The sequence below is a fragment of the Engraulis encrasicolus genome, chromosome 3, assembly GCF_034702125.1.
Source record: "Engraulis encrasicolus isolate BLACKSEA-1 chromosome 3, IST_EnEncr_1.0, whole genome shotgun sequence".
Lineage (NCBI taxonomy): Eukaryota > Metazoa > Chordata > Actinopteri > Clupeiformes > Engraulidae > Engraulis > Engraulis encrasicolus.
The window spans coordinates 13,594,796-13,622,786 of NC_085859.1; the positions used below are offsets into that span (position 1 = coordinate 13,594,796).

The 27,991-nt window shown below is 42.2% G+C and overlaps 1 protein-coding gene across 2 annotated transcripts; it reads right to left on the bottom strand.

Moving 5' to 3' along the window:
• Positions 1–296: 296 nt before the first annotated feature.
• On the bottom strand, positions 297–27,713 carry snx2 (sorting nexin 2). 2 transcript variants are annotated; one of them, XM_063194797.1, is made up of 15 exons: positions 27,546–27,713; positions 24,280–24,400; positions 21,462–21,604; positions 20,908–20,974; positions 20,278–20,321; positions 19,858–19,999; positions 18,638–18,716; positions 16,202–16,277; positions 13,659–13,772; positions 11,451–11,544; positions 10,042–10,247; positions 7,968–8,111; positions 4,684–4,764; positions 2,727–2,798; positions 297–1,878 (listed from the first exon to the last, which is right to left on the bottom strand). In XM_063194797.1, the coding sequence occupies exons 1-15, from the start codon at positions 27,651–27,653 to the stop codon at positions 1,828–1,830; spliced, it is 1,542 nt and encodes a 513-aa protein (XP_063050867.1). In that variant the 5' UTR covers positions 27,654–27,713; the 3' UTR covers positions 297–1,827. The 2 variants fall into 2 exon arrangements, with proteins under 2 accessions (XP_063050867.1, XP_063050866.1); XM_063194796.1 differs by having other exon boundaries at positions 21,462–21,607.
• Between the last annotated feature and the right edge of the window lie 278 nt (positions 27,714–27,991).

Consider the following 27,991-nt stretch of genomic DNA (forward strand, 5'->3'; position numbering starts at 1 on the left):
ACCCACCAAAACAACTCAGTGTTCATGGATAGTGGACCTTTTTCCTGTGGTGTCAGACACCTTTAAATTCAATGCATTCAAATTGCACAAGTACAAGTTGCATCCAGTGACGGACATACACTTAACACGCCACTGTTTTATATGGTTTCTATGAATAGGAAGCAATACATAGAGATACACAGCATTAGCAAGCTAGTGTAAAGTACATTGCCTCCCAACAGTAGATCGTCTTCCTGAAGTTTGGCTGCGGACAATTACTACTGTGTGGTGGGGGAAATAACGAGACACTACGCCAATTAAGATATACAGTACATTCCTTTATTTAGGACACAAGCATTTTCAGCACAGGAATGTGAAGTAAAAAATAAATGAATTTTAAAAAATCTTTTTAGGACAAGGCTTTTCAAACACAGAATCAAACAAAGGTATTCAAATATCCAAAAACTCCAGATTACGTAGCAAAGTCAAAAATAAAAAGAGCAGCAAAACAAAAAACCATGGGGGGCCAAGCACCACAGGGTTTTAAAACAAGAACCGTGTAGAAAGCTGAGGGAAAAATGAAAATGGCATATTGAAAAGAAATGTCCACACACATTTTGTAACGTTACAAACTGTAATGTAGGCACTATGTGATCAGTCACTATGTGTCAACCCTGTTGTCCCGACAACGGCATGTTCTTCACGGGCATGACATTGACTGGAACAGGGAACATGGTTAAAAAAAAAATACACACAACACATAACTGACTCTTGTATTGGGGTGGTAGGGGGAGTATTTCAAGTCAGGGGTGTAGAGATCAACCCAGATAAGAGAAGTGTGAATTAAATACCAAAACAGAATGCAGAGGGATCTCGTGTGTCCATTTTTTTTGTTGCAAAACAAAGCCATAGTTCTGCTATTAGTAGTGCAATTACTTGAATTGAATGTTTTACGGGTAAGCGACCATACCTGTCCTTCACATCCCCCCACAACCCCCCGTGTGCCAAGCCAACGTCAGATGGCAAAATGTCATACCCACAACTTGTTCCAGCCTTTCATGAAATCAGTTAAATTAGTGAAATCATCAGTTCAACCTGTACACTAAAAATAGCAGTCACGCTGATCATGTAAATGGTTGGAACAAACTGGAGGTTCAGTATGGGACCGTAACGACTGACGCTGGGTTACCAAACATTAAACACGTCACACAACAGGACAACCGTGTTCCAAATGGTCACATGTTCACCAGTTGGTGCGCTACTCAGTTAACACTGAAGAGTTCTTTTCGGAAACGCAATAAAAAAAACCCATTTAAATACAAATTTCTTAAATCTTTTTTTTTAAATTGAATTGTGTTTTGATTTTAAGACAGCATTGGGGCTACTGGAACTGGGCTAATGTCTTATTTCCATATCAAATTCATATATCAAAACACTGATTTCAGTGATATTGACTGAGACTTCAACATTATTTTTGATTTTTTTTGTTTTGTTTTGAAAATGGATATATTGCGTTTTGGAAAAGAGCCCTTCAATGAATATCTTGGCTTCAGCCCATGTGATAAGGAGCTGGGGCTCCACGCTATGTACAGCAATGATGTCAACAAACAGGACGTTTAGAAACACCCCCATTACACTGGCCTGTGACATTATGACTTCAAAGGAAAAATAAAGTGAAATGGGGCATCTTAAGACATTAGTTTTATTTACTTAAATCATAAAGTGTGGAGTGAGCCATCAAAAGATTTCTAGTGCTTAATTTTCAAGTGGTCGTTTGAGATTTTTAACTGTCATGTATATCATCCTTTAGAGTGAGATTACAGGATCAAAACAACAAAATGTGTTGGGTTATGCGATAGCTTTGGCTTCAGGTAAGAATGCTTCCCAGTATTTTATCAGCTGAAAAAGAAAGGAAAAAAGATCAAATCAACAATGATTGAAACATTATTTCACATTTAGCCTAGAGCTACATACTTCAAACTATTCATTGGGTAGGATGGGAGATGGGGTAGGGTAAAGAAATAAAGGCAGGACAGAGTCAGACCCAGTTCACTAGATTTGAGGTATGGGCACCCCAACCAACTGCTTAACACATAGAGGTAGCTCAAGGACACCGTTACCTCATCTGAGTCTCAATTAAGGATCTACATAATTTAAGGGACTACATGCAAACTGTTGAATGTATATTTATGCCGTTTTAAAGATGATTTGTGAGGAAAAGAATGCCATCAGAAAACTACTAACTACTAATTAACTATGACTAACGTTATTACCACAGACATTTTACAATTTGGCTTGTGTGTTGTACCCTGTACGCCATGGTATGTGAATCCCAGCATGGCAGAGGGAAAACTGAACGGGCCAGGGTTTGTTAGCTAGCTTGCAACTTCTGAAGGAGATCTCTGCAATGCTGGGGTGAGTTTCTCAAAAGGGAAGTTGTTAGCCTGTTAGCAACTTTGGTAGTTGGCAATGGGAAAATGCATTGAAAGCAACGAAGTAGCTAATGTAGTAAGCAACTTTGGTTTCGAGAAATTCACCCCTGTGCATGTACTATGAGGGCATGTCGGTAGGGTTATTTCCACACTCTCCGTTGGTACATGTATAGTTGATTTCCTGCTCTCCGCCATTCTCTCCTGTGACTGTCACTCCCCCCACCAACCCATTGGTACCGGGAACTGAGTGATGTAATCGGGAAAGTCTGCATTGTTACCCGACAACCCATAAAGAACACCCAAGCGATGACATACCTGTTGCTGAGTATGAACAAGAGACTCTAGGTATTTGACGATGACCACTTTGAAGTCTTTCACCCTTTCTTTCTGCAGGACGAAGCACAAAGCACAAAAGAGGCGTCCAGTTATCATTCTTGGAATAGTCATTACTGTTGGTCATTAGGCATGATACTGTGAGAGATGGGCTGTCGTGGTGAAACGTGATTTCACCATTTAGCAAATTTTCCCTATAGATTAAGCATGCTCATTCGAGTAAAATGGCGTCTGGAGTGGTAGGAACTAATGTCGGCACTATAAAAATTAAAATTTTCCAAAGAAGTTCAAGTAACTTCAAGTTGAGGGGGAACCCGGAACATTTCTTCTAAGGATCCTAAACATTCAAGGAACTTATAGGTGACAAACTTGTTCTTGGAAGAACCTAGAGATTTTCTTGAAGATTCCTCACAGAATCCAAGAATCCAATAAGTGAGGAGCCTTTGATTGCCAGTGCGGAAGAATCCCTAAAAATTCTTTTGAGGGACCTTGAGGGCTCTTCAGGGAATGTTAAGGTTCCCCCACAGGGCAACTGAATGTTTTTGAGGAGCTACAGCAACTCTTTTACAGTGTGCTATTCACTTGCTGCTAGAGATGCACCGGATCCTGATTTTTAGGATCCTGCCGGATACCGGATCCACTGCTTAAAGGATTTATCCGGAGTTGGAACAAATTTGCCAGTTTTTTGCATATTTGGGATGAAATACAGTCACTCTAGAGCAAAATCAAGGCAAAAGGATGCGTTTTGAGAAAGTTTGATAATATCACGTTAGCCTCGTTAGCCATATCAGCTATGCAATATGAAAGATGCGGGCATCGTTTTTCGGCGGTTACACGCATTTCAAAAACACAACATTTTAAAGTCTTGCACAGCTCAAAACAATGTCACACTTACCTCGTAATATGTTGAGGGTATCCACACATAAACCGAAGTGTCCAAAGTCCTTCATGTATTCTTGAAAGGTCTGCAGAATGTGTTTTGTGAAGCTACTACCTTGAGAATATCTAAATTACGGTCAAGACAACTATTTGACACTAAAGCCCACCAAGTAGATTGCCGAGTGCGTCGCACCATCAGCTATGATTATTTCCATAGCGAGTAACCACAGCTGATGGTGCGACGCACTCGGCAATCTACTTGGTGGGCTTTAGTGTCAAACAGTAGTTCTCAAGGTAGTAGCTTCACAAAACACATTCTGCAGACCTTTCAAGAATACATGAAGGACTTTGGACACTTCGGTTTATGTGTGGATACCCTCAACATATTACGAGGTAAGTGTGACGTTGTTTTGAGCTGTGCAAGACTTTAAAATGTTGTGTTTTTGAAATGTGTGTAACCGCCGAAAAACGATGCCCGCATCTTTCATATTGCATAGCTGATATGGCTAACGAGGCTAACGTGATATTATCAAACTTTCTCAAAACGCATCCTTTTGCCTTGATTTTGCTCTAGAGTGACTGTATTTCATCCCAAACATGCAAAAAACAGGCAAATTTGTTCCAACTCCGGATAAATCCTTTAAGATCCTGCCGGATCTGGAACCGGATACCGGATCCTACGAATGGGTTGAAACACATAGCCAACTCGCACATGTGGGCCCTTTTTTTTACGTTACTGCAAACTATTTTAAAGCTCATTGGCTAACTGCCACACTGCCTTCAACAACCGCTTGCAAAGGGCTTTCACTCCACGCAGCGATTGGGGTTGTGAAAGACTGACTGAAAAGCCTAGGCTACGTAAAAAGTAGAGATGCCCCAGATCCTGATTTTTAGGTAACTGCCGGATACCGGATCCACTGCTTAAGATCCTGCCGGATCCGGATAGCCTGAAAAACCCTATTATCCTGCCGGATCCGGAACCGGATCTTGGATCCTGTACATCTCTACTTGCTGCATATGGATATCCACTCTAGCAACCATGTGTATCATGAGCCCTTACCTCAAACCGTTCCACCTCCTTCCGAATGGTCTTTGATATCTGCTCAAAGTCTCGCTCTCCTTGTTCCACTTTACCTTCCCACTACAAGGAGAGAAAAAAAGAAATACATTTCCATCCAGATGAATCAGTCTTTGTTTTGTTTTTGTTTTGGGGCTCTTCTTTTCTATAATGTTCTTTTTTCTCTGTGTAAGCAATGAAGAACTGCTCAACGAAAGCCTTCAGATTGTTGACATAATGGATAAGTGAAAGATACTGCTCATAAATTACTAGATAAATATAGTCATCAGTTTTCTTTTGTAAAAGTGTTGTGCTTTACCTGACAAATCTACATGTCTAAAACAAAAGACAACTAATGACTAGATTTAACAAGAGAACGGATTAGGCTACTATATTTAACAAGAGAACTAATGACTATTTAACAAGAAGACATACTGAACGTAATGTATCTACAACTAGATAAAGTAAAATGTTCTTAAAATGAAGGATGAGATGATAAAAACCTTGACATACACAACAATATAGAACTCAATGGATGGGATGAGCATGCAACACTAAAACATAGTCATGCGTATAAGTACCTACACAAAACCACTGAGGTATATTGTACCTATACGACAACTGATGTGTAATGTGTATATAAAATATAAATCAGGGCTTTGAAACCGTTCAAGGACAAAAACAAAAACCAGGAACTTTTCCTATTTTACATGGAACCAAAAACTTTATTATTTTTATGTTCTGGTACCAAAATAATGGACTGGCTTTTATTTTGTTCCTCAAAGATGTGGGATTTTGTTGTTGCCCACTGAGTGGCATAGTCACGTGACTTTATAATGTTGTTAACGTTTGTATAAAAAAATCCTTCGGTTGACAATTAACAACATATTTGACATAATAATTGTTTCTGATTATTCCTGTGTTATTTAATGAAGGTTGTTATAGTATTACATTTAGTTTAAGATGGATGAGACATAATTGTATTGCCATTTGTTTCAGAGCTGTCAGGGAACGTAATTAACCGTTCCGGGAAAAAAAAAACGTTTTTGTTCTAATCGGTTTGGAAATGTCTATTTAATGGTGGAACACAAAACCGAAAACGTCAAAATTCCGTTTCTGTTCGGGAAATAATTCTGGTTCAAAGCCCTGATATAAATATCAAAAACTTAAAATTAACAATACATTTAAAAAAATAAGACAATGGTTCAATGATTCTGAAAATAAATGAACAGTGATTCTATTGCAAGCCCTCTCTTGAGTCGTGGCACTATTCTTAGATCCCACTGGACAAACTACCTTTGCACAAATTAACTGTTACGCCTAAACAAACCCCATTCTTAGAAGAAGTTGCATAACTTATGTAACCTGCTTCTTGCCAGATCAGTGTAGTTATGCTGCACAACTCCCCCATGGAAGCTGTAAGTGTTCCACGCACAGTTGTCGTTTTGGAACATGCTATTCACCAAACCAGAGAATCTCTAACAGGGAGGATGTTCACACTGATTGGTTCCCATTGCAGCCAGTTAACTTTGCATGCATACTGCAGTTCCTATGGAGTGTCCACTAGTTGGCGAGCGTCAGTAAGTCCTTCATGTGGGAAAACGTATTGAATGGAAAGGGGAACCCATATGCTAAATACATTGCTCCTGCGATTTCCAGTCACAAACATCATCAACAAAACATTCCTGGTAAGCACTATGACTGGTGTTTAACAATAGGCTGTATTGACAAATCGTTCAGGTGTGTAGTTTTACAGCAGGTTAGAAGATTTCGACCTGTACTCGCTAGCATCCCGCTAATGTTTATGGGTTTGGACTGATAAAAATTGAGCTTTGTGACCCAGTATATAATAATCTAGTGGCGCAAAATAATCGAAACGCTACTCAAATGGAGTCTTATTATTTCTAGCTTTGAACTGAATATTAATATTTCAGGACAAAAAATTGTAAAAAAAATCACAAAAATTATAAAGTAGGAAACTCCGTTGACACCCATTCATTTTGCACTTAGGTAGGATTAGGGTTAGCCAGTTGTGGCTAGTAGCTAGTTCCGTGAGTGAACACCCCCTGACCAAACCTGGGTGATGGAGGAGTGACCATCACTAGGACTGTGGGCGTGTTCTGACTTTCACGCCAACGAGCCTTGTTCTTAGCAGCTCAGCCCAGGAGTCAACCATCAACTCTACCACACATGGAATCCTTCAACGATGTAGGTGAAGATTGCGCACATGTTAGGAAAAGGCTGACTGCAATTTTAGCGTGAGGAATCCACACACTCAAAATCCTTTTTTCTTTGTATTTTTATTCGGAATAAAAACCACATACTGTTGTCATTGTCAGTTTATTTATGTCTGTTGAGGCAATGCGCAAGCATCCTTAGTGAAGACAACGCCCCAACTCGTCAAAACTCAACCTTCCAACAACTCATTTGCCCTCATCTTTCAGCACTGTACGGCCAACTCCACTAATCCCCACCCATGCTAATGAGGTGAACGCCCTGGTATGAATGTGCATAATGCATGTGTGTAAAAACTACGTGAGTGAAAACAGACAAATGTACACAGAATTCAGTGAAAGCCAGAGTCCTACCTCCACAATCTCCTTTGGTTTGGGGCAAGCATGATAAAAGAAATGAGCAAATTATAGAGGCGGAAAAAGCAGAAATGCTGTGCGATCATAAGGATCTGAGATTATTTGCTTATTATTAAGTCATTCATGTTTGTGGTGTATTACTGTAGCTCCCAAGACATTCCTCTGATGGATGTCCTCCAGGGCACAGACCACAGCTGTCTCGGCACAAGCATCAGTCCTTACCGTGCGAATACACTAGCCACGACCTGAGCGAGGTGAGGAACGGAAGTAGTTGGCTTTGTATTGAATCACACGACAAAAGCGAGTAGGGTGACTAAAGGCCATGATTCACGCGATGAGAGCGACAGTTATGACGAGGCTCGACGACAGCCGCCACAGCCAATAGGAATGTTGGAAAGCTTGCATTCTGCTTTCAACGGACAGACTCTAGTCGCTTCAATCGCTCTTGCTGCACAGAAGCGATTCTCTGTCGCTTGAATCTCGTCGCGGCCGGTCTATTCGCCTGGTTAGTTAGGACTCAGCCCAAAAATTCACCATAAACAGCTAGTGCTGTGTGTGTGTGTGTGTGTGTGTGTGTGTGTGTGTGTGTGTGTGTGTGTGTCAGTACCAACACAGCCATATTACAGACATATGTTTTTTCAACAGTATAGTGTTTGTGCATGGGTATCGGTGCGTGTGTCTACACGGGATCTTTACCTCCTTGATCTCATCCTTGGCCTGCTGCAACTTGTCAGGTTTGTTGGCGTACTGGAGCTTGGCCTCCGCCTCCCTCTTCCTCTGCAGCATCACCTGGGCATCCTGCCACTTGGACCAGGTCTTCATACGCTGGTCAAACACACCCTAGACAAGGGAGGAAGAAAGGCAAACCAAAGCAGACACATTTATTATAAAGACACTTGGACCAGGTCATCACGTGCTGGTCAAATGCACCCTAAAGTCAGGCATACACTGTGCAATATTCACAGTCCCAGGTATTCAGCTCCTGCTTCCTCCACACTGAACGAGCGAGTTGCAGGGTTTAAAACTTCACATCTCATGACTCACGTCCTCACACTATAGGACCCAAGGATTGGATGCGACCAGAGTGCTGACATTGTTTATGTTTATTTTTTATTTTATTATTATTATTTTTACCTCATGTTTTATCTTAATGTTTTAAATGTTCTTTGACTCTTTATTTCCTTCTTTCTTCCCCGTTTCCTTTCTTTTTGCATTTGTTAGTTTTGTGAAGCACATTGAGTTGCACCTGTGTATGAAATGCGCTATACAAATAAACTTGCCTTGCCTTGCCTTGTACAACACGACAGACTTTTTTTTCCGGATGACAAACACGTGGAAGTAGAAACGCGCACCTGAGGTGGAGGCGAGGATGCGCTCAAGAGCAAAACGCGAAACTGTGCGATTCACTCACGAGGGGTGACCATCATGTGAGCCAACAAAGCGCTAAGCGTGATACTAGAGGCATCATGTAGAGGCCAGACAGCCAACGGGGCTCTCATTCATATTTTCCTCTGACTGTACCATAACCTTAACTTGGAAGTTTGGAAGATCGCCCCTTGTGGTTGTGTCAATACTGCACCACACGCACGCATCTGTATATTTTGTGTCAGGTGTCCTATCGTGCGTAAAATTTAAATAAAAAACAGGCAGAAACATTTAATATGTCCGGTGTTATTCACACAGCAACCCAGCTGGGCACTGGCAGAAAAGCAGAAAAGGCCATCTGAAAATGTGAAGCACTCGAAATTAAAATCTTTTCATCTTGTGGGGTCTTTCCCTCCAACATTACGCTACTGTGTAGCTTCACTGACCGGTGAACAGCCATTTTAAGAAGATAAACAATAAACTGTTGGAACACCTTATGTTATACAGCAACGGCAAAGTAGCTCTTTGAGTGCCATGGACTTGAAAACGAGTCTTTTCAGAATGTATGGCACAGTGCCAAAAACTTGATATCAAGTCAATTGCGTTTTTTTATGGGGGGTGGGGCCTAACACGTTGATCTGGTATGTTTGTTGTTCTCATGGACAAAGAGCTCAATTTCTATGGCTCTTGAAAAAACACTCAAATGTTGAAAAAACCCTGGCAACCCCCCGGTCTGAATTTGAAAATGGCTGGCACTCAATGAGTTAAACATCACATCTCCCAGCTTTTTACACACTGGATTGTGTAACTGCTTCAGACTCTTGTGTTCGGAGGTGAATGGAAGTTGTGTGAACAGTAGCCTTACACTCATTGCCTTACGCTCACATGACATGCCAAACCCTACTTACCCTTTAATCTCAGAAAATACCTGAAATTCATTACTTTTCCCCCATTGAACGGAAAAAGTCTAAATGTACTGTTGTGTAATGTATTACATAGGTAATCAAAAAGGTGTAGACATGTTGTTCTTTGTCATATGTTATGCATAGAAAGGCCTCCATGTACTACTGACTGGAGGTTGAGTCAATCAGACCAATAGAGCTAGAACGTGATTACCGTAAACGTCACACTGAGCTGCTGGAAACGCTCGAAAATGAATTGGTTTTGAGTCCTGGTAAAATCTGAAATGTTCTAGATTGTCGCCTGGCTAGACTAACTTAGAAGTGAGAGTTTGTGGAGCATCACAGGAGCCAAATGGCACACTGGAATTGTGGGCCAGACTAGGACTTGTCACTGTATGTGGAAACTTATTCATATCATAGCAAGTGTGGAGGATAACCGAGTCACATAGCAGTGTATGTGGACAGCTTGATATAATATATATATATTATGAATATGAGCATACCTTGACGGCAGTAAGAAGGCGGACATAGTCCCCCACCAGCTCTGAGAACAGGTAGAAATCGGCGTAGGCCTGATCCTGGTGCAGCTGATCAATTTTCTCCTCCACCTCAGCCAGCTGAGAAAGGGCCCGAGACAGGGCCGTGTGGTCCTCCGAGTTCCCCAACATCGCCGCACTCTTCGCAAAGGATGCCGTGTTCAGGGACAACTCTAAAAGGAAAAGCATGTAAACACACGCGGACACACACATAAAATGAACTTATGCACAAATGAAAAGCATGCGTCTTTTTTTTCGGTAGGAGTCAATCAGCACACATATTGATGAGGCAATATTAGCCCAGTCTTCTTTCCTCTTCATCTTCATCTTTCTAACAGGACAACGAAGGAAGAGAATGCCAATATGCATGACACAGCTGTGATTAAAATCCAGGGTTATTCTACCAAATATAGATTTCTGAACTCCTAAGTTAACACATTACTATTATGTTGTTTTAAAAGGGACACTGTGTGAGATTTTTAGTTGTTTATTTCCAGAATTCATGCTGCCCATTCACTAATGCTACCTTTTTCATGAATACTTACCACCACCATCAAATTCTAAGTATTCATTATGACTGGAAAAATTGCACTTTTCATACATGAAAAGGGGGATCTTCTACATGGTCCGCCATTTTGAATTTCCAAAAATAGCCATTTTTAGCTGCAAAAATGACTCTACTTGGACACTACTAGAAAATATGTATTTATTACTTAGTAAACTTTCATGTAAAGATCAAATTTGGCAATAGGCAGCCCAGTTTCAATGAGCAGCATAGTTGCAGTACCTTTTTTGACCATTTCTTGCACAGTGTCCCTTTAAAGTGAATATCATCATGTTTTCTTTGGATTTTTGAGGTCTAAAAACATTGCATCTTTTGTATTATTTTGACCTAGCTTTCTGCAAATAAATGCTCTAAATGACAATATTTTTATTCGAGATTCGGAGGAAATGTGGTCAGTAGTTTATAGAATGAAACGACAATGTTTATTTTACTGACACACATGCCAATAAGTAGTAAGACCAGAAAAACTGCTCATTTTCGAGGTGGTCCCAATTTTTGCCAGAGCTGCATGTTCACACATATGCTTGCCCCCAGGGACTGGGTTTATTGGAAACAATTGTCCTCTGTTGAAGATCAAAACAAACTGTTCCAGACCAGTTGCATGGGCTTTTGGAGTCAGCTCACTTTCATCAACCTTTAGAACCATTCATTAACAGTGTACATATATCCTTATTTCTTCCTCTCTAAATATACTGTACATCTGAACACAATCCTGGAGCAATGGCAAGAATTTGTGTCAGTCCAGGGCTTGTGTCGGAACAAAAAAACAGTTGTGAAAGTAAAGCTCAGACGTGCTAAGACTGTACCGTACCTTTCCTGTGGCAGACCAACGACTCCACGCTGGCATGAAGTTTACGTAGCTGGGCATCCAGATTCTCAAATTGCTGCTGCTTCTCCTCAAACCACTGCAAGAAACACACACACCTCAGTTTCTCTTACATTATGAAAAGTAAAAAAGACAGTGAAATGTATATATTTATGCTGCCCATTCAGGATCTTTTTCATGTTTATTTACCACCACCATAAATTGTAAATCAAAGTACCCAGCAGTTTGAACCGGTTTGAATGTTAACCACCGGTTCCATAGCTCAGTCAGTGGCGCGATACTAGACTATACTTTTCATGGTATAGCCTGGGGTGAATTTCTCAAAACCAAAGTTGCTTACGACATTAGCTACTTTGTTGTTTTCAATGCATTTTCCCATTGGCAACTACCGAAGTTGCTAACAGGCTAACAGCTTCTCTTTTGAGAAACTCACCCCTGGTTTGCCAGGCTATCGCAGGGGCACTTCTGGTTGAATTCAAACTGCAACCCTCTGCTTTCAGTTCCCATTAGTTCTCTTAACCAGGCCAGCATTGTACGTACACCTGCAACTACCCTGAATAAAGCCCTTAGCCTAATCGCTTCTCTTGAAATGAAAACCTCATTGGTTTTGCTGTACAGATCAAAATCACTTTCAGTTCAGGGTTTTCACAGGCGTCCAAGATGAAGGCAACTCTGTTCTAATTTTAGTCTGAGTAAATGCTCCACAAAAAGCGTTCCCAAACTTAACCATCGCAAGGCCCCCCACATACCGGTATATTGCAGCCAAGGCCCCCTTACATGGGTCATGCCACACTATTTTTCTTTGCATCCCTTTTCACAATCATAGTCTAGGTCTGTTAGTGCCCCACTGGAATATATAAAATAATAACTTGACAACAATAGAAGTAATGTTCAGAGATGCAATAAGATTATTATAATGCAGCTCTTGACTATTGGGAATATTGTTAAGGTTATTTTGGTTTATTTTGGTGTACTTTTTACTGCACAACATTAACTGTCAGTAGACTACTCAGAACCAAAACAGGTGTGGCCAATTTTTTTAATCAAAGGAGGCATGGAACACTGAAGAGTAACTGTCAATATTTTAATTTTAGAACTCTGCTGTAGAACAACCACCTCAATGGCAACCACTGCTTGCTGTGAGGATTAGTTAGCTGCTGGGCCTAGTGAGTCAACCAGAACAGGTGTTGCCAATTAATGGTTCTGACAGTTACTCTTCAGTGTTCATTAGCCAAGTTAGATTGTTATTTTTACTACAAATGCTATACATTCTAAAATTTGTTTATAACCTGACTGCGCGAAACTAACTGCGCACAACTCAACCTCTGATTGTTGGAAACCGCTGTCGGTTAAAAAATTAGCTCACGTGGTTGGCTGCCGCTGTCTTGCCCCTCCTCATAACATTGTGTTGATAAACACTCAAAATCCATGTATACATGGGTTCTCATTTTCTGTTTTGCCCTGGCCCCTGCCTGCACAAGCCTGGCTGCACACAACTCAACCTTTGATTGTTGGAGACCGCTGTCGGTCAAAAAATTAGCTCACATGGTTGGCTGCCAGTGTCTTGCCCCTCCTCACAACACCGTTTTATAAACAAAAAAACATGTATGCTTAGGTCCAAAAGGCAAGCCCACTTTTTGCATCGTCTACAAGAATGCAGTCTAGTTTAAATAAAAATTGTGCTATAGTTTTCCTGCCAACCTGCCGCGGCCCCCCTAGCACCCCTTCGCGGCCCCTGGCCCCCAATTTGAAAACCACTGCTCTACAATAATATGTACTATATATAATGGTCTTTGCTTAATTTCTCTTTTCACATGTCATTCACTTTCCACATTATGAAAGGGTTTCTAAATGTAAAAATATCAAATAAATAAAAAACATCTACACACAAGAAGAAATAATTAGGTTGAAGGAACAATAAAATTCCATCAATACAACAAAACTTAAAAAACTGGCTAGCCAGATGCAGAGGTGACTCTGGCCAGCCTTATGGCCTTTTGTTCTCCCATTCTCTTCTTTTTTCTTCTCTTCTCTTCTTTTTTCTTCTCTTCTCTTCTTTTTTCTTCTCTTCTCTCGCTCTACCTTTAACTGCCTGCCTGCTCGCCTCCCCCTCTCCCTCGGTTTAGCAATTCTTGAGGGCGAGAGGCTCATTAATTCGTCTCATTATTCAAAGCCTTAAAAATCAGCGCTCACCACATCCGATTCATTCATCTTGATTGTCATCTTGTTGACAGCGTCGGCGGCCTTGTTTACCATCCTCAGTAGCCCAGCTCCGCTCAGGGCCTGTGTGCTAACGGCGCGCGGCAGCTGGGGAAGACATGACAAATAAGGACAAACAAACCAGTTAACAGGCAACAGGGCTGCGACCCGCTTCCCCCGGGACCACACCCCACCCCATCTCGTCACACCCCACCCCATCCATCCATCCTCCTCCATTCCTCTCCTTCTCACCCTCTCTCTCTCTCCATCTCGCTCTCTCGCTGTCTCTCTCTCCATCTCTCGCTCTCTCTCGCTTTCACTCTCTGTCTCTGTCTGTCTCTCTCTCTCTCTCTCTCTCTCTCTCTCTCTCTCTCTCTCTCTCTCTCTCGCCTCTGGGTTTTCTCCACTCCCATACATTTCAATGCTAGATCTGAGGAGGGGGAAACAAACTGGTTTACAGGCCGAGGGGCGCCAACCAAATACCTTCTGATAGCAACTGACCACCACCCCCCAGCCCCAGCCCCAGCCCCAGTCCCCCGTCTCTCCCCCCCCCCACCCCCCCCCCCCCCCCCCCCACACATCTATCCCTCCTGTCTTCCTCCCTTTCTTTCTCTCTCTCCTGCTCTGTTAACAGGGCGAAGGCTCTGACCCAATCCTGACGGAGCCCCTCAAACTCCACACCCCCATACACTTGCACACCTATCTACCCCCCTCCCCCCCCCCCCTCCATCTTCTCTTCTCCCTCCCTCCATCCTTTCCTCTCCTTCCTTCTCTCTCCCTCCCTTTCTACTCCTTGGTGTTTTCTCCACTCCCATACATTTCAATGCTCGATCTAATTTCATACATTGGAGAGTTGAAAACTGGCCCCAGGGAGAGAGGCAAGCTAGGGGAGAAATAGCTTTCAATTGTTCCTGCTGAAGGGCCCTTTCCCTCCCCCCCTACCCTGCCTCCCTGCCTGGGCGCTTTATTAGGAGGAGTGTTAATACAGTAATTGCTTTGCAATGGACGAAACCCACCTCCTCTTAACCTTTCAGGGTGTACAGTCCCACACAGGGCTAATGGAAATGCTGAGGATGGATGTGGATGAATGTTCCAAATTATCTTGGGAGCCACAGAATAGAATAACAAAAACATAGAAGAACCCTACTACACTACATCCTACAGAAAGGCACTGTACAGCCCAGCCGGCTGGCTCTAACGGCTGGGCACTGGACTGCTAAGCCGGCGACCCAGGTTCGAATCCAACCCGGGTCATTTGACAATCTTTCCCAGTCTCTCGCTCTCTTCCCCAACTCATTTCCTGTCTCTCCTCCATTGTACCATCTCGAAAAATGAAGGCTTAAAAGCCCCCAAAAATACATTTTAAAAAAGGGCATTGCACGCATGTTCTGTTCTAAAAACCCAACTCTCGCATTCTTAATGTTACAGACATTTTGTTCAAGTTGGGGCTCTAGTAAATGTCATAGAACTATTTAAGCGAATCTGCTCAACCCATTTTGTCCTAAGCCCTTTTTGGGAAAGGGTGCCCTCTGCCTATTAAATTCTAAATATGTTAGCCTCCGAAGCACATACAAACATGAAATGAGTAACATTTAAAAGCCTAGACCCTCCTCTTACATTATAATGTGTTCATTCAGCTCCAACATACCCACAGCTCATATCTCAAAATTCTGAATGCAGCGTATACGTGTCTCCAGGACACAATGGGTTGAATAATACATAATGCTATTATAAAGTGCCCACTTGTGATCTGTGAATTACAGCACTAAGAAACATAGCCTTTTAGAGTAAACAGCACTTTATGCACCTATGCTAACAAAACACAAGAAGTATAGACATACAGGGGTTTACTACACAATTTCAATCAATTTTTTGTTCCTGAAATAGCCTTTTGATGATACAAACAACATCATGGTAGTAGCATGTTGATGAGAAAATTGACATAGCTGCCGTCAAAACAGTCATGGTGTGTGTTTGCACCATAATAATAAAATGTAAAAAACGAAACCAAAAAAGACTGAGGGGTGCTCCAGTCATCTCCGGGCTAGTCTATAGCCTTGTGTACACCAAAAGCGACCTGCACTAACTGAGCGCCAGAAGTCATTATTTCTCTATGGAGGGTGAGCGAACTTGGCGACCAAAGCAAATTCGCCAGGAGCGGAGCAAACTGAGCGAACAGAGCGACCAGAGCGAATTTCAACGATTAAATTCAAGCTAATGTTATGGCAATGAGCTATGACGCAGTTCGGCGAAGACCAATTGGAATGCTCATATCTCTGAATGTCCCAGGCTGTCAAGTCGGAGCCATTATGTGATTAGCTAAATCAAACACGTCAATGTCACATCCAGAGCGAATAAAGCGAATTCATGGAGAAACTTCTTCAATGACCTCCGCTACATGGGTCGCATAGAGTAGGTCGCGCTTGGTATACACAAGGCATTATAGAGGTGGACAAGTTTGAATATTTGAGTCTATAGTCCTGGACTGTGATCGCCACAGAGTTTTCAAGTGTAAGTGTCATGCTCATTCCAAGTACCTCATTGTTCTCCAGAAACTGCTGGACGTCTGTGTCCTTCCTCAAGGTGGGGTGCTTCACTGTCCTCATCAGGTACCTTCAGAGAAACACAGACAGTTAGTTAGCTCCACAGCTTTTTAACCCAGCAGACAGTGCTCCATGGCTGATTTAACTGTCCACAGTCATCACAGTACAGTTCTTTTTTTTAAAGTATTTTTTTGGGTCTTTTCAGCCTTTATTGGTTTTTGTGAGACAGGATAGTGAAAGAGAGACAGGAAGCGAATGGGACAGAGAGACAGGGGAGGATCGGGAAATGACCCCAGCCGGACTCGAACCGGGGTCCCCGTGGGTGGGCATGCAAGCCCAAATGTGGAGGGCTTAGCGTGCTGCGCCAGCTCCACAGCTTTTTAACCCAGCAGTGCTCCATGGCTGATTTAACTGCCCACAGTCATCACAGTACAGTTCTAAGACGGGTGATGAAAACTGGCCTGCCATGTTATCTTTCACTCTACACGAATATACGCGCAAACATACGCACGCACGCACGCACGCACAGGCACACAGACACACACCTGACCTTCTAGCCGAACAGGAAAAAAGGTCAAGGTAAAAGACAGTTTGCTTGATTTCATTTCATGAACACCTTTCAGACGCTAAAATTAAAATGATAAAAAAACAGAGCCAAATGAAAGCCAGGGAAAGGAAGAATATAGATATAAATGCGAGAGGAAGAGAGGGGAGAGAGTGATTAAAAAGGAGGTGAGTGGGGAAAACAGTGAATACAGTAGGTCAAACCACCTGGCAGGAAAACCTCCAGCTTCCTGTAGTGCTCTACAGTAAGTCGCACACACACGCACACACACACACACGCGCATACACACACACACGCACACACCACCCCCCTGGCCTCTCCTCCACCTGATGTTGACATATAGTAAATGCCCAGGCGCTTTGAGATTATGGCCTGTCTAATATTTGGCTGGTTAACCTTTCCACCAACAAAACACCAGAACAAGAATGCTCTTTTCCTGTGCTCAAGTGGCTTCATGTCTGGATTGAGGTTGGGGAGTTAGAGGCAGTTGATGCAGAGGAGAAATGGGCTGACATGGGGGATGTTCTTTACAGCCTGGTGGACTGGACTTTAATTTGAAGCCGATCGTTTCTACCTTCAAATTCTACTCTGATTGGTTGGCAAAGTATTAAGACAAGCTGAAGCGCTATGGCCGATGGTATTTTTACATTCTACTAAGATACTTCCTGCATTCTCTCTGCTATGGCATTATTATCCTTGCTAGGCTTCACAGCAAATGTAAAAATAACATTAAAGAGACAGGGAACCGCTGGCCCCATACTAAATATAGGACAATCTAGCCAAAGGAGTATAGGTGTAGAGCAGGGTTTCCCAAACTGGGGTACGTGCACCCCTGGGGGTGCGCGGCCTGCCTTAAGGGGGTGCGCGAGCTGAATAGAGCAATGGCGGATATGGTAGTTTTTATCCAGTATTAATGAACATTAAGTAGTTTTTTAATTGTATGTTGCATTGTGTGCTGGAAGGGTCCATCTGAAGTGGAGTTTAATTCCAAGGCTATTGGAAAAGAGGATTCCCAAAAACGACTGTGCTTAATATGCAGTGAATGAGCAGTGAATCCATACTTGCGCGGCCATCAGCACACCAAAATATTCGCTCAGGGGGTGCGCGAACCACATTGAAATGTACAAGGGGGTGCGCAGGGGAAAAAGTTTGGGAACCACTGGTGTAGAGTGTAGAAAACTGGACTTCTTTTTGTAGCTTTAAAATGTATGACTACTTGAACTGACAACTGAAGCCAGTTCACACCTGGTCGCGAGGAAAGGGGTTGGTCCTCTAACACAGGGGTTCCCAAACTTAACCATGACAAGACCCCCCCTATACCGGTAGATTCCAGCCAAGGCCCCGATAACATGGGCCGTGCCACATTATTTTTTTCTGTGCACCCAGTTTCAAAACTCAATTAAGTTGGTGCATCCCTAAACCCATTCAAGTAGCCTACTACAGAAAGCATGAGACGTAAACATTGTAAAGAAAATGATTCCACTGGGATAGTTAATATTATTTTTGGTTTATTTTGGCTTATCTAAATGATTCAATTCATTAAGCTATTGATTTTATTTAGCTACATTTTTCCTGCCAGCCTGCCGCGGCCCACCTGGCATCCCCTCGCGGCCCCTCATGGGTCCCCGGCCCCCACTTTGAAAACCACTGCTCTGACAGATACTTTCCAGTGTTAAATAGATCTGACTCCCACATTAGAATTAAAACGGACATCTTCATCCATCAGTTGAGCAGTCTTGAACCGTTTCCAAGTTACAACAATATGCTTAAAACTAAATTATTGTATAGGGGGCGCTGTGGCTGTGACTACGATGACCTGGAAGAATGAGAATCTTTACAGGCATAGAAGGAATTAGTTTAGATACCTCTCCAGGGCCGATCTTCTCTTCTCCACAAACTCAGTTGATGACGAGTCGTCTTTTCCCACTTTGACCTTCGTCATTCCTGAAAAAGTATACAAAGAATTCTTGAGCTCATTGCCCTTTGCAATTGTGTCTTACAAGCCACCTTGTTAGATCAGAACACTTCCTACTTTTTTGGACAATTTCTATTGTAGCTCAGGGGTGAGTTTCTCAAAAGAGAAGTTGTTAGCCTGTTAGCAACTTCGGTAGTTGCCAATGGGAAAATGCATTGAAAACAACGAAGTAGCTAATGTAGTAAGCAACTTTGGTTTCGAGAAATGCACCCCAGACTTCTATTACACTGTGCACAACACTTTAATACTAGACAACCCAGTTTGGTCACTTTAATCTATTTGACTAGCTTTTAGGCACATGATCAGGACACTTGTGCATCATGTTGGACTACCATTAGTACTTTTCCCCCCAAGCAGCTTGTGTGTACAAAGAGCTGTGTAGCATGTTTGAGCCATATATATGTGTATGTGTGCAGTACAGCAGTGATTCTCAACTGGTGGGTCGGGACTCAAAAGTGGGTCGCGGAGGGTTCCTTGGTGGGTCGCGGAGCTGTGATGCAATGCACTAAAAATGACTATGATGTTGAAGACAGAGTGAAACATGGTTAATAGGCCTTTTCCTCTCCACTACTTCATAAGACACATTGTATATCAGCATACAATGCAAAAAATAATGCCTATTATGAAATGCATGATAATATTTTTCATTATTATTGGAAGAATTTGACGGTGCGACACGCAGTTTGGGTCACAACGTATTGACCACGGCAAATTGTGGGTCACAAGACTATTCCAGTTGAGAACCACTGCAGTACAGTATGTTTGATCAGCCTTGCAATGTGTTTGATTGGCCTTGCAATGTGTATTATGTGTAGGCTGCTATTTACATTACATAGCAGGCGCTTTTGACCAGAGCGACTTGACACCTTCATTTCCCTTTGGGATTAATAAAGTAACTCGACAACATTTTCTATTTGCACAGTTCCATGTTCTGCAAAAATCTTGAAATGGGTTTTAAAAGCAAGTTCTATACATGAAACATATTGTAAGGTCACTTTCCTGCAGTAGGCCTAAAGTTGCTTTGTAGATAACTTTAACACTTTTTCTGCTTGCGCCGTATGTTTCCACATGACCCATCTCTTCTTCCATATATGAACAGGCTGCCCTTACCCACAATGCTTTTCTCTGGGGCAGGTGGGACTATGTAACCGATGTGGAGGTACTTGGAGGCCAGCTTGCTGTGCAGGCCCAGGAAGTCGCTGAACCTTCTCTTCACAGAGAACTCGTTGTGGTTGAAGATCCTCAACGAAGTCTAAAAATGGAGAAGAGGGACATTATAATGGCTAATCATTGATCTGTCTATCTTTGTTTTTTTCTCTCGCTTTTTCGCCTTTTGGGCACTGTTATTCGCTGGGATAGTCAGTGGAAGAGTGAGACAGGAAAAGAGTGGAGAAGAGAGATGCGGTAGGTTTGGGGAAACTCTTTTTCAATCATGTGTGCCACATCAACTTTTTAATGCATATTGTTTAAAATCGATGTACATCTCTGATGGGAAAAGCCTTCATAATTCCTGGAGAAAGTGGTATCTACCTTTGTGGTGACTTTATATGCCATGTAAGCATTCATCCCATCACCTACAAAGAGAGAAAGAGGAAGGGGAACAGTCAGTGAAAATATTACTCCTTACATCAATGATATCTCTACAAATAATAATATTAAGAATAATGTCGTAGTACATTTACTAGTATAGTACAAAAATACACAAACACACAACTATGAGCAAGTCAATACATTTATTAGCACAAATGAGGGAAAGAATATGTTTACATAGTGTGGAGCATTAACTAGTGGCCAACAGATTGTATGATCTGTTGATTTCACTGGCTATTCCTTGCTGGACTCCCACCTTTTTTTTTTGTTCCTGATAGCAAAAAACGTTCAGATATTTTACAGAACAAGATGTCAGGGCAAGCAAATGTGTCAACCTCAAATCCTAAGTAAATTTAAAAGGTTCTGTTCCCTCCTGGAGAGTTGCTCCAAGATATTTTCAGAATCATTCAAAACTCCTCGCAAGTAATTTTAGGCAACATTAGGAGCCCTCTGAGAATGTGATTTTCTTCATATAAAGCCTTGCTTACTTCTTAAAGATGGGAGCAAGACATTTGATATATTATTACAATACTTATGAGTGATTGATTGTAAAAATACACAAGTACTTACCAACTTTCTCTGGATCAGACACGGATATATTTATGTCAAATGTATCACCATTCTCCTCCTCTTCCTCCTGCAGTCATACCAACAATACTGTCAGTTCATATATTCATAAACCCATTCAACTTTAGAACCATGCAACGATTTCAACATTTTACAATGATTCTCATTTTGTTCAGCCATACTTTGATGCATTGATTGCAATTTAGTAACCCATCTACCAGTAACGGTACTGGGAGGGACAATATATAATTAAATATACAATATTGCCATCTTGGAACCTAAACAGGACAGGGGGGTAAGACTATGTTCGTGAACATAGATATTCCTCCGTACAATACTTTGGAAGCCAATTCAAGATCTTTAAAATCTCAGCTATGTGGGCTCCTCCCTAGTACCAAAGCACAGCAAAACACATCTCCAACAAACACCTGTAACTCGAGATCATTCTGATATTGCAAGACATAAGGCTTTTAAAAGTACCCTGTAATTTTAACCCAGATAATTTAAAAAAAAACACAAAAACACTAAATGACAAAATATGAGAAACATTTGGAGACCTCGTCTGGGGAGCGGTCAAACATTGAAGGTTCGAGACGGGGCGTGATCATAACCGTTGGGGTGACTGGGGTAATGGCGGGGGATGGGCCGTCGGATAGGATGGGTTCTCTCTCTGGGCTGTCCAGGGACACCTCTTCAGTGGCTTCTGACAACAAACAACAAAATTATTACTTTTTATTTTGGTGCATACACCAAAAACCTGTGGTTACCGTTTCATCATTATCCTTCCAGAGAAGATCATTTGTATATTTTTAGTTTGTTGACGTGTAATTATGGACTTATGGAATTATGGGATGGAAATATTCACTTTATGATCAGTCTGATGAATGGTGAAAAAAAAGTTTACCTTTGTTCATTATTAAATATCCAGAGACACTTGTAGGTATATGACAACCACAGGCCACCTTTTGCCTCCATCGATCATCAACATCACAGGTTTCAGCAAGTCAACTACTACTTGCTACCATCCTTTCCTTTTGCTAGAGTTGTATTGCTTCTGTGTAGGCCTGCCTCCATGGAGAGAACAATCAACGTTACTGCTGTCAACCTAGGCAGAGCAACTTTTAGGGGGGCTGCTCCCCATTCAACAACACCGATTAGAAATTATATCATGTCCTAGGGGGCGCTGTGGCGCAGCGCGCTAAGCCACCCCCACTTGGGCTTGCATGCCCAAGGTTTGCACCCAGGGTTTCCCATCAGTTGATTTCCCATTTCCCATCCCCCTCTCCACATTTGTTTCCAATCGCTCTTCACTGTCCTATCTGAAATAAAGGCAAAAAAGCCCCAAAAAAATCTTTTAAAAAAAGAAATGCTATAATGTCCTTTTAGTTGTTCTTTTGCAAGATAATGAATAAAACTTTGACAACCAATGACGTCAAGCCTTGCATCGCAAGGCCATAAGCAACAGGAAAGGACGGTAGGAAGTAATTTGACCTCTCCCACAACACTTTTTTTTAAACCTAAAATATTCATTCATTTCACACAGATATAGTGCAATATAAAGTGAAAATGTTTCACTCATCCTAAGGCTCATGAAGCCTTTGCTAAGCCATTAAATAAAATTACAGCTATGACAAAGTCTATCAGTAATACTTATTACATACATGTACATGTACCGTAACACTGCTATGCACCCAAACATCTTGTTTCTCAGCTACTACACAATGGATGACTAATAAATCCTTAAAACTAAATGAAGAGGATCAGACTAAGGCCGAAAAAGATCTAACCTGAGTACCTCTCTCCCTTTGGAAACCTAAACCACCACGTCAAAGACAAGGCACCAAGGCTAGGTTTTGTCTTTGGCTGTGGATTAAAGGGACAGTTTGGTCAATTTCAACATGCAGTTGTATTGCTCACGCTACCCTTGACTTGTCAGTACCTGGTGATGCCACATTTTTCGGCTCAGCCCTTTCCGAGATATGAGCAATTCTAATGGGGGCAGCGTTTGTTTAAATTTTTAAAAAATGAAACGTAGGCCAACTCCAAATATTTTCCCAAAAGGTACTGCTGTTTGCTAGTTGTCTGCTGATGTTTTATAACCTTTTGGATGTTTTTGGGAATAACTAAAAATGTTTTTTTGAAATGTAAACAAAGAGCTGCCCCCATTACAATGACCAGGATCTCGGAAACGGCTGAAGAAGAAGAAAAAAAAATCTCAGGCACTGACAAGTCCAGGGTAGTGTGAGCATTACAACTGCATGTTGAAATTGACCAAACTGTCCCTTTAAGTTTTGAACCTGACACCAAGACATAATGAAGACTGCAAACTAACATCCAAGGAAAACTGCCCAAGTCAGCCCCTTGCTGCTTCCTGACCCACCAGGGCGCTGACAATACACGCAAGCATTTATCTGAAGTAGACTGGATTACCAGAATTCACTATTTGCAACCCTTGCAAAAAATCACTTGGAAAAATTACAGCTTACTCAAAACTTGGCCACAAGACAGTTCAAAACACTAGGAGGAGGGAGCACATTACTCCACTAGGGCAGATCCACACTGGATGCCTGAATTCAACAGAACTGATTTAAAAATCAGCTGATTATAAGTTAAAACATACGCACAATTTCCATTCTTCGTAGCCTACTGGTTGCCGGAATCCAACAGAACTGATTTTAAAATACTGCTCACTACTCTTACAGTATTCAGGAAACTCGACAGGGGGCAACAAAGGGGTCAGCTGTCCCAGGCCCAAGGAGAGAGGGGGCCCAAAATTGTGTCCTCATTACACTGTATGTAATGCAACGGGGGCCCTTTCAAAAGACTTAGTCCCGGGCCCAGCTAAAGCTGCCAGCAGCCCTACCTATATTGAAAGCTGTAAATGCCACTGCACCATGATGCATCTCACATTGTCCTTTTACGCACAAGCCCTAACAGTAGATCAGCGGATGCTACCAGAGCCACCTCACACAAAAGGTCCTGGGAATCTGCTTTCTACTTCACACATCAGCTCAGTGCATCAGAGGAGCCCAATCCATTGACCATCTGATCCCCTTGGAGAGCCCACACAGGTCACACCATTATCGCCCTATCCGTATCCACATTCAGACCGCTCTGACGACCACAGCCTCTCCATACACCATACCCTTTGAGCAGCAGTTTTGTAGAGATTGTGATGTCCAAACACAGTTTATAATAATAGTTATTTTCACCATTTTTATTAATACACTGTAAGAGACTAAATGAGTTATATGTAGGTGTGTGTGTGTGTGTGTGTGTGTGTGTGTGTGTGTGTGTGTGTGTGTGTGTGTGTGTGTGTGTGTGTGTGTGTGTGTGTGTGTGTGTGTGTGTGTGTGTGTGATGTGCCTCTCGTACCAGCAAACAGATCCTCTGGATCATCATCCAGTAGGACCTCGACCGGCTTGGGCCCGTTGGTGTTGACGCTGACATCCTCCACCAGCAGGTTGGCTGACTCCGGGGGAGGAGACGGACTTGACTGCACAAACACAAACACAAACACACATACAACAACCTCAAAACATGCCATATAGACAACTTTCATTGTAGAAGCAACAACCTAAAATAACCTAGAATCACACATTCCCAATCATGTGGTTATGCCAGCATACTTCATGGGACACTCAAGTATAAAAAAACAAACAAACAAAAAAATGATAACTCAGTGTCCTCAAATGACCTCTTTTCGGTACTGAAACTAAGAATTCTTCCCAACTACCCCTAGATTCACCACTGATGCAAAACAGACAAAAATAACTACATACTATTAATAAGCTTTGGAAAAAATACTGTGATTTCTAAAAGATCGCCTGTGTGTATCACCTGACATACAGTATTCAGCCAGTCCCCCAGAAGTCTTGATGGTTATGCAAGAGATTCTTTAACTATATAGAGATGTGCCAATGTAATAGGTTGCTATGGGCAGCTAACGTGACCAGGTTCCGGTCTGCCTAAAGGGGCATGTCATAATACTCCTAGCATTGAATAGAACAGTCCTTAGGTCTGCAATAATAGAACCCGGAAACAATGGGCCAACGGAACCTCTCTCTCTCTCTCTACTCTCTCTGGTTATGCATGCCATTACATAACATTATACTACATTAAGTCCCAGCTGTTATCCGCCATACAGTGCCACACAGTTATTCCCAGGCTTAGGTGCCTTGCTCAAGGGCACTTTAGTTGTGCATGAAGGTGTATATGTATAGATCAGTGGTGGGGAAGCTTTTTCATTCGAGGGGACACTTCAAATTCCTCCAAGGGCTGTAAAAGTCCAACAAAGGGCTGTAATATGAACACAAACCAGGATTTCCCCCTGCAATTTAGGCCTATATTGAAGGCAGCCACCTTTATAACAGACCCCAGCTTCTCTAGGTCCCCTGAAATGTAACTTAATTAAGATGCAAATGCAAGAGTCCTTTACAAAACATGTCATATTCCATGTGAAACTGCATAACATTAAGCTGCTTCACATTATGTCTTGAGGCTGTGTTATCCGGTACTCGAGACATAGGCTCCCCACCCCTGATATAGATCATGGTGAGATTTGAACCTGCAACCCTCTGATCCAAAGACCACCTCCCTAACCACTAACACACGGTGCAGCTTCCCCCACGTGATATGATGCTGATTCAAAGAGAAGCCTGAAATGGAAAAGCTGCCAAAGGGAAAAAACAGTGTGTAGATCTGTGCATGTGTTGTCTGGTGTTGCAATCAATACATGCCATGTTTTCCACTCCAGTTTATGAGCAAAACACAGGTGGAATTACTCAAAGGTCAGAGTTTTTGCTTAACAAAGGTCATCCCTCACAGTGTCTAACAGCTCTTCAGTATTTGATGGAACATGGGTCATTCCATATCAATTCACATGAACCTACCCAAACGACCCTGTTAAATTTGCCTAGTTTTTCATGTATAGGCACCCTTTGGTGCAGACTGACGGAATCCCCAGTGTTAGCATGCTGCTGTACATCAAACCAAACAGTTTTGGAGATGAGGCCCTCCAAAGTTTGAGTGCCTTGAAGACATATACAGGCCTTAAACTGCCATGTCGCCTCGTTCTGAGCCTGTCCCATCAGATTCTGTAGTTATTTCTATAGTTTTGCATTATTTTTCCAGCTGGATTTGTACAAAAAAGGGGGGAAAAAGACACATGAAGACCGTAGGAGCAAATGAAGGCTTTTTCTGTCAGTGCTTATGTTTCTGGAGCAGCACAGACCCAAATGACCCAGTAGGCTACAGAATAATGCAAAAAGCCATTTTATGTAATATGGCTTATGGCTCGTTGCCATTACGTCCTTGTCAGTAGCTGGTAATGTAAAATCACTGTGGGACTAAAATCAATCATATCAAACTAGGTGGTCAGGTGGGTTAACGTTTAAATTGTTTATTTTCCCCCTTGTAACTTTAAGAGGCCGTTTTAAAACCCATAAACACACCCAACCTTGCAAAAAATCACAAGAAAACCCCATGACTACCTGGACAGGAAGAGGGACATCCTGGCCAATCAGAGGGTGTTGCTGACATGACGGATTGCTACCACTGCAGGACTGGAAAAGTTACCTAAATAACTTGCAATAAGTTTAGTTAGGATTCAGGCTTTTGTTTGAAAGACGGGTCAATCGCATATTAAACCACAACTGCTTACTGTTAAGGCCTAGGCCTACTTTGAAAAGGTTTTAATGGTTCCTAGCCCTTCAGAGCTAAGCCATACTCAGGTAGGCCTATAATAAATTCCATTGGAATTCTAACCTTGGGCCTAGAGCCTCAGTTTTTTTGTTTGTTTGAGAACGGCACGATGCTTGTTGGTTCTATACAATAGGCCAGCATATTTTTAATATATTTTTCAATAGTCTACACCAGTGTTGCACAGGGGGTTGATAGCCTATTACTGATTACTGCCTATTACTATTGCTTGATTGAGTGTAGGTAGGCCTATGTGCAGTCAATGTCTTTTTAATTCTTGTTAGTTCTATTCAAATATTTGAAATGACATTACAAATTGATTTCACAGAGTAGTAGAATATTCACATTACAATAAAGACAGGTTTCAATGAGACAGCCAAGCCCATCGATTCGCTGATATTATTGCGACAGCTCTAAAGTGGAAACGAGGACAAATTTTCCGGATTTTGCTGATGGCCTACAGGGGAAAGTGCTGATTTGGCTTCCGGTTTCCCAATTTCTGACTATGGCAAATCTCGACACATTTCACGGGAACAATGTAACTGATCTGCTTGCACCCTTTAGATGGAACGACGTGGCTACTTTAGATAAAGAATACTGTATATGAAATGCGTGCCTGGCATCTCTTGCCAGCAGAGATCAGCGCCAACAATTACTGCGCTGTTGTAACGCGACATTGATCCTCGTGACCACCTCATCTACACATGCGTAGTTCTTTTAGGATTGTTTTCTTGATAGAAAATTAAATAGAATTTTCAATGAACACATTCACAATGCTGCAGAACGGACATCAGATGTTACCACTTTCATCATCACGCACCTCAACATGCGTCCCACAAACACAACACAACAGGAAATCAATCGCGGCCGATCGCTCCCGAGGATGCACATAACACAACACGGCTGTACGATTGTTTGCGTTTCCCACAATATAGTCTTACCTCCAGTTGATCTACAGTGCTCACAAAGAGATCGTCTGTGTCATCCAACTCTCTGAAATCTGTCTGTTCCCCATCTCCCAGCGGTGGAGGTTCCATCTCCGCCGCCATGACTGTGGAAGAATAATAAACGCGAGGACCAGAACTCAATGGGACAGAATAGGGAGGCTGCCCAACTGTCATGTGATCAGTAACAATTTGGTCTTATGACAGCTGCCGGTTTCGTGGATATCGTGCTCCGCCCCAAATGTCGCAGGCAGGCCTGTGTGGTCTGCATTGGGGGACAATGTAGCCTATGTGCATTGGGGGACAATAATATAGTAGCCTATTATTAATAGGCGAAGATGGCGATCCGACTTCAGAGCAAAATAGGCTAGTTAGATCTGACTGAGCATGTTGGATGGGATGGGGGGTAGAGAGAGAGCTTGTCTTATGCAGCCCACTTTTAT

Excerpts from the sequence above, each read along its gene's own strand:
- snx2 (XM_063194796.1), bottom strand. The coding sequence starts at position 27,653 with ATGGCGGCGGAGATGGAACCTCCACCGCTGGGAGATGGGGAACAGACA. Across the intron at positions 21,608-24,279 it reads TCCAGAGGATCTGTTTGCTG|AAGCCACTGAAGAGGTGTCC; the intron begins GTACGAGAGGCA and ends GTTTGTTGTCAG. Across the intron at positions 1,879-2,726 it reads TTGTTCATACTCAGCAACAG|CTGATAAAATACTGGGAAGC; the intron begins GTATGTCATCGC and ends TTTCTTTTTCAG.